We start from the raw sequence: 7,638 nt of genomic DNA on the forward strand, positions 1-7,638 counted from the left end.
GGTGTGGACTAGGTGAAAACTATAATGCATTTCTCACTGTGGTGGTTGGATAATGATAAAAATATAGCTTTACCATCCAGAGTGTGTCAGAAAACAAAACCTTCACTCTCATCGAAGAAGTTTTGAACATACAATTGCAGTGCGAAAAGAACTCCCTGCGAGCAACATTATATTCCAAACTTTTATTAACAAAGCATTACTGTCTGTCAGGAATAAGATACATTTCAAAAATAAACATTCATTCATTCATATCAATTTCTTTTATTAAAATGCATGTCAGCACCCAAAAATCCCCCTCTGAGCTTTCAACCCCATTCCTACCCAATATGAGTAGAATCGTACAACAGACCATATGGAAACAGGCAACTTGCATTGATTAATTTTATTGAAAATGCAGGATGCCACCTTTTCTGTATATATGACCTGGGGCTTCTTTCCTGATACCTTCTTACATTAGTAAAAAACGAAATATCACCAGCGCCAACTGGACAAAGGTCGGGGCTAATGATTCATAAAAGCGCATGAGAAAACCACTCACTCAGTTTCACAGTCTGTTTCTCCATAGTGGATAGCATCAGCACAGTGCAAACAAGTCACCTGGTAACCACTGCTGTACGTCCCTGGGCTACACACCACGCAGCATTCGGCACATTTCGGGTGCTTCTTGTGGTCCTTGCCGTAGCCGGGCTTGCAGCGGTCGACCCTGACCACTTGCAATGTGCCGTCAATGTAGTAGACGAACGGCAGCAGGCCTGTGATCTGGCGGTAGGTGTCCGCCTGCTTGCTGAAGAAGGCTTCTACCCGGTGGCGCACTTTCTCGATCCGCAGGTTGTGATCGCACTCCGCCAGGTCTTTCTCGCAGATGGCGTCCAGTGCTTTCACATCCAGGTGCACTTTGAGCGTGAGGAACAGCTCGTACTGTATGCCCGCCAAGGGCACCTTCAGCGTGTGGCATTCCGATTTATGTATACTGATTGTGTAGGCCAAGTCTGACACTAGCTGGTTCAAAGCCGTGTGCAACCTTTTCAGGAAGAGGCTGTTGTACGAATTGTGACAGTCAGCGGCATGGTATTGGGCCTGAAATTCATAGGTGTAATTGGGGTCACGGTATGCATACAAGAAATACTTAAGACTCAAAGACTGCAAGGCTTTAGTGCTCGGATTGTAGAAGAAAATTGTGCATATGTAGACCCCTGATAATTCCTTGCTGAAGTTCTCAATGGTTAGGGTACCAGTCTGTGTTATCTTTATGTTGGGTTTGTGTGAAAGGTTTACCCCCTTTGGACCTTTCCAAGTGAAAGTGGGATCCATGAGTTCCATGTTCCTTAGCTGCGGAGTTGCACAGAGAATCCGTGGACTGATGTCGTGAAATTTGATATAGACCTTTACAGTGCCATCATCAGAGCCAATCACCTTGCTTCCCATAGAGTTCCTCTTGAGCTGCTTTCGCTTAGTGTGATGTTCAACTTGCTGAAATACCTCAATGTCGCTGGCAGTCATTCCAAGCACGGCATCTAAGATCAGCCCATACACAATGAGGTATTTGAGGATGGGCATCAGAGGGAATAACTTCTCCATTTCCTCCTTTATTCATCCTGTCTTCATTTTGCCCCTATGCTCTCTGAAGATGAAGGACCCACCAATTGTCTGATGTCAGTATCGTCCCTCTGTCACAATTACCACAGTTGTAAAGTCACGTGGTGTCTTGTGACATCAAAAGGGACCCTTACTGTCATAGTTACAGCTGCAGTTCTGGAGCTGTTGGAAAACTAGAATTCAGCCATAGTTTGGGATTCTACTCGTCTGGTGGTCATAATTGTAAAGTCGGTCAGTGAGACAGAACCTAGTATTAATGGTGAAAGGATCTTAGCTCCTCCAGTCTTTCAGTTATTAGATGGAATTGGCTTTGTGTGGACATCAACCATTTGTACCAGAAACCCTCAGAGTTTGCCAGGGAAGATCAACAAAGGGTAACGCTGGGTGAGTTACCGTTAGATGCAGGGCTCTGATCCAGAAACAGAAAGGACACAGATCTTAAAATGTGAGGCTGGATGAACACAGCAGGCCCAGCAGCATCCCAGGAGCACAAAAGCTGACGTTTCGGGCCTAGACCCTTCATCAGAGAGGGGGATGGGGTGAAGGTTCTGGAATAAATAGGGAGAGAGGGGGAGGTGGACCGAAGATGGAGAGAAAAGAAGATAGGTGGAGAGGAGAGTATAGGTGGGGAGGTAGGGAGGGGATAGGTCAGTCCAGGGAAGACGGACAGGTCAAGGAGGTGGGATGAGGTTAGTAGGTAGGATGGAGGTGTGGCTTGGGGTGGGAGGAAGGGATGGGTGAGAGGAAGGACAGGTTAGGGAGGTAGAGACAGGATGGACTGGTTTTGGGATGCAGTGGGTGGAGGGGAAGAGCTGGGCTGGTTGTGTGGTGCAGTGTGGGGAGGGGATGAACTGGGCTGGTTTAGGGATGCAGTAGGGGAAGGGGAGATTTTGAAGCTGGTGAAGTCCACATTGATACCATTAGGCTGCAGGGTTCCAAAGCGGAATATGAGTTGCTGTTCCTGCAACCTTTGGGTGGCATCATTGTGGCACTGCAGGAGGCCCATGATGGACATGTCATCTAAAGAATGGGAGGGGGAGTGGAAATGGTTTGCGACTGGGAGGTGCAGTTGTTTATTGCGAACCGAGCGGAGGTGTTCTGCAAAGCGGTCTCCAAGCCTCCGCTTGGTTTCCCCAATGTAGGGGAAGCCACACCGGGTACAGTGGATGCAGTATACCACATTGGCAGATGTGCAGGTGAACAGCTGCTTAATATGGAAAGTCATTTTGGGGCCTGGGATAGGGGTGAGGGAGGAGGTGTGGGGCAAGTGTAGCATTTCCTGCGGTTGCAGGGGAAGGTGCCGGGTGTGGTGGGGTTGGAAGGCAGTGTGGAGAGAACAAGGGAGTCACGGAGACAGTGGTCTCTCCGGAAAGCAGACAAGGGTGGGGATGGAAAAATGTCTTGGGTGGTAGGGTCGGATTGTAGATGGCGGAAGGATCCCCCTCGTTCTCACACACTACCCTACCAACCTCCGGATACAACGCATCATCCTCTGACACTTCCGCCATCTACAATCCTACCCCACCACCCAAGACATTTTCCATCACCACCCTTGTCTGCTTTCCGGAGAGACAACTCTCTCCGTGACTCCCTTGTTCGCTCCACACTGCCCTCCAACCCCACCACACCCGGCACCTTCCCCTGCAACCGCAGGAAATGCTACACTTGCCCCCACACCTCCTCCCTCACCCCTATCCCAGGCCCCAAAATGACTTTCCATATTAAGCAGAGGTTCACCTGCACATCTGCCAATGTGGTATACTGCGTCCATTGTACCCGGTGTGGCTTCCCCTACATTGGGGAAACCAAGCGGAGGCTTGGGGACCGCTTTGCAGGACACCTCCGCTCGGTTCGCAATAAACAACTGCACCTCCCAGTTGCAAACCATTTCCACTCCCCCTCCCATTCTTTAGATGACATGCCCATCATGGGCCTCCTGCAGTGCCACAATGATGCCACCCGAAGGTTGCAGGAACAGCAACTCATATTCCGCTTTGGAACTCTGCAACCCAATGGTATCAATGTGGACTTCACCAGCTTCAAAATCTCCCCTTCCCCTACCGCATCCCTAAACCAGCCCAGTTCATCCCCTCCCCCCACTACACCACACAACCAGCCCAGCTCTTCCCCTCCACCCACTGCATCCCAAAACCAGTCCAACCTGTCTCTTCCTCCCTAACCTGTTCTTCCTCTCACCCATCCCTTCCTCCCACCCCAAGCCACACCTCCATGTCCTACCTTCTAACCTCATCCCACCTCCTTGACCTGTCCGTCTTCCCTGGACTGACCTATCCCCTCCCTACCTCCCCACCTATACTGTCCTCTCCACCTATCTTCTTTTCTCTCCATCTTCGGTCCGCCTCCCCCTCTCTCCCTATTTATTCCAGAACCTTCACCCCATCCCCCTCTCTGATGAAGGGTCTAGGCCCAAAACGTCAGCTTTTGTGCTCCTGGAATGCTGCTGGGCCTGCTGTGTTCATCCAGCCTCACATTTCATTATCTTGGATTCTCCAACATCTGCAGTTCCCATTATCACAGGACACAGATCTTTCTACTTGTGACAGTAATGATCCCATTGGAAAGATATATGTGTGGCCCTTGAGTGAGATCAGAATGGGGCCGACTGCTGTTACCTGGAGTTGCACTTGGATAATGGTTATTGCTTGGAGATGAGTCAATACATTTAGATTAGAGAGTAAAGAAATCTCTCAATTTTTCAAAACAACAATCCCAATACGTCCACAATAGAAAGTACAGCTTCCTGCTACATTGGAAGAACTGGGTACCTCTGAAGTACCAAGTTAAGTAGATCTAGTCCCACATTGTTCATATCTTATGCCATTGCATCAGTTGGTGATTCAGAAGGGTAGTGAAAATCAGTTATGGAAAAACAGTGCACTTGCCAGATATCTATATATAAACCAAATACTGTAGATGCTGGAAAACTGAAATAAAGAAATAATGTGCTGAAAATCTTCTGCCAGTCTGGCAGCATTTGTGGAGAGAGGACAGTTAACTATTGACCATATTTCTTGTTCAAAACTGACAATTCAGGGCTAGACAGAGAGAATAAAGTAAAGCAGGTTCAGATAGAGACAGGTTAGAGTGAGTGAGGGGAACAGAGAAGTTAAAAATCCAGCTGGTTCACCAATGTGGTTTAGGGAAGGAAATCTGCTTTCCTTATCTGCTGTGGCCTACATGTGATTGCAGAGACACAGCAATGTGGGTTCAAGCCCCTCAGTTCAAAGGCAACATACACTGGCTTCCAAGTCAGAAAAAAAAGGTAGATCATCTTTCTGTTTGTGCTTGTTTGTTCAGGAGAAGCTGGTTCTTCTGATGGTGTGATAAATTTCAAGTTCTCATCTCCATTTATCAGTGAAGGTCCCAGTGGTTCCTTGGCGAGAATGGCTACTGCATTCTGAAATCCTCGTTGTATTAAATTTTAGACATGACTGCAAACAATTTAAAACAAAATTGCACACTCTAGCAGCAAGAGTCTGGTTGTTAGTTCTGACTGTGAACAGTGTTTTCATTGCCCAGTGAAGTGGCAAATGCAAGCTGTTCACTTCCTCCTTGTGAAAATTAATTTTTAAAAAATCATAAATAGTTGATGTTATCACTTGTTTATTTCCCTTTGCCCCAAACAAATCCATAACAGAGTGGGCACAGGCAGAGACCCTTAGCATGCTGCCAGGAGACAGTGTGCACTCTGCAAAGTGTTGCTCTTTCCGATTCTGTGGCTACATGGATCATTTTACCTGAAAACACCACAAAGATCTAGACATTCTTCTGTCGAGGTTTATGTTCGTGCTTTCACTTGGTAAAATTCTCAGTCATCTACATTTCTGGTGTATTTTAGCATGCTGCTGTAATTTGAAATCAATTGGACAAAATTTCCAAGAAAATCACACAAGGACTCATCCTATTTGCCCGCACATCTAAACACTTCTTGAATGCAATGAGAGCTTTTGCTTTTATCACCTTTTCAGAGTCCCACCACTCGTTAAGTGAAAAATATTTTTCTCACATTGCCTCTAAAACTCCTGCTAATGTCTTTAAGTATTTGCCCCTCCCTGCTTATCAATCCCCTCAACAAGAGGAAAAGTTCCTTCCTTTTGACTTTATCTATGCCCCTCGTAATTTTATGCATCTCAATCATATCTTTCCCTAGTCTTCTGTGGTGCAAGGAATACGATCCAGTCTGTACAATCTCTCTTCATACCTAAAGCTATTCAGGCCAAGGAAAATCCTGTGAAATCTCCTCTGCACCCTATCCAATACAATCACTTTCCTCCGATGATGTGGATGCCAGAACTGTATGCAATACTCTCACTGTGGCCTAACTAACATTTTATACAGTTACAGCATAACCTCCCTGTCTTAAACTCTATACCTCAACTAATAAAGACAAGTGCCTTCCTAAACACCTTCTGGTAAGATGGAAGCAGGTTAGCTCGCTCCATTCAGAACCCCACTCTGCTCAACAGCCCTCTTTCTCTTTCTTTTTTATCCTTTCTTTTCTCCCTTCTTCTCTCTCCCTTTGTAGTAATTCTATCCCCACCCCAACCCTCTCTAACTACCGACCTAGTGAGTCGAGAAGGAGCTGGGTCGTGACTGGGAACCGCGTGGCGGGAGCTGAATGAGCGGGCCGTGTCCTTCAGCGATGGTGGATCGAGCGGTTGGAGCGACGGTGGCGATTCAAGAGTGGGCTGAGGAGAGCAGGCCAGTGAGGCAGTAACAGTGAGAGTGGGGCCAGTGAGGCAGTAGCAGTGAGAGCAGTGATGGTGAGAGTGGGGCCGGTGAGACGGTGATGGTGAGAGTGGGGACGGTGGGGCAGTGACAGTGAGAGCGGGCCTGGTGAGGCACTAGCAGTGAGAGCAGTGATGGTGAGAGTGGGGCCGGTGAGACGGTGATGGTGAGAGTGGGGACGGTGGGGCAGTGACAGTGAGAGCGGGCCTGGTGAGGCAGTAGCAGTGAGAGCAGTGATGGTGAGAGTGGGGACGGTGAGACGGTGATGGTGAGAGTGGGGACGGTGGGGCAGTGACAGTGAGAGCGGGCCTGGTGAGGCAGTAGCAGTGAGAGCAGTGATGGTGAGAGTGGGGACGGTGAGACGGTGATGGTGAGAGTGGGGACGGTGAGGCAGTGACAGTGAGAGCGGGCCTGGTGAGGCAGTAGCAGTGAGAGCAGTGATGGTGAGAGTGGGGACGGTGAGGCAGTGACAGTGACAGCGGGCCAGTGAGGCAATGTGAGGGCTGGAGGGCCTGGAGCGGGACTGTGACAGTGGAAAGGAAAGTTGAATTCCCTTAAGTTCCCTTTATTTTTCTTATCTTATTCTAAGTTAATGTGAATGGTGCCGTATCTGTACGGCAAAGGTACACACCTTTCACTGTATTTTTACGTTGAAGACGCATGATAATAAATCAATAATCAATAAATCATTCAATTTAATTCATAAATATTTTATCCATCAGTGCAAATGCTTTAAGTGGCCGGTGTATATGCACACCAAGGTCCCTCTGATCCTCAGTGCTTCCCAGTGCATTTTCTCACATTTATCCGGATTCAATTCCATTTGTAATGAGAGAAATGGCTGTGATGCAGAGACTCCAATGTTCATCCTATAGAGTCTTTGATACCTTTCTTGCACATGTTGCATTGTCTGCAGATTTCTGGAAAGCCTCCCCTGCCATGCAAAATCACATATTTCCCCATATACACTCCCCTGCCATTTTGAACAAACACAGAATTTGCTGGAAAAGCACCGCATTCTGGCAACATCTGTGGAGAGAAATCAGAATTAATGTTTTGGGTCCCGTGACCCTTCCTCAGAACTGATGGTAGCTCGGAAAATGTTGCTTTTTGTGCAGAAGATAGGGAAGGGGAGGGGGTAAGGAGTAAATGATAGGTGGGGATAGATGCCTAAGAGAGAGAGAAGAACAGTTGGACTGACAAAGGAGTGGATAATGATCAGCCTAGGAAAATGGGCAGGTGTCACACTTACCGCGGTTGCAAGGGTCAGTGTGGACTTGTTGGGCCGAAGGG

The 7,638-nt window shown here is 47.8% G+C and overlaps 1 protein-coding gene across 1 annotated transcript; it reads right to left on the reverse strand.

Moving 5' to 3' along the window:
- Positions 1-534: 534 nt before the first annotated feature.
- LOC125464876 (zona pellucida-binding protein 1-like) lies at positions 535-1,578 on the reverse strand. Its single transcript, XM_048557739.1, has one exon. The coding sequence runs from the start codon at positions 1,576-1,578 to the stop codon at positions 535-537; it is 1,044 nt and encodes a 347-aa protein (XP_048413696.1).
- Between the last annotated feature and the right edge of the window lie 6,060 nt (positions 1,579-7,638).

Source organism: Stegostoma tigrinum, chromosome 24 (genome assembly GCF_030684315.1).
Source record: "Stegostoma tigrinum isolate sSteTig4 chromosome 24, sSteTig4.hap1, whole genome shotgun sequence".
Lineage (NCBI taxonomy): Eukaryota > Metazoa > Chordata > Chondrichthyes > Orectolobiformes > Stegostomatidae > Stegostoma > Stegostoma tigrinum.

Excerpts from the sequence above, each read along its gene's own strand:
- LOC125464876 (XM_048557739.1), bottom strand. The coding sequence starts at position 1,578 with ATGGAGAAGTTATTCCCTCTGATGCCCATCCTCAAATACCTCATTGTG.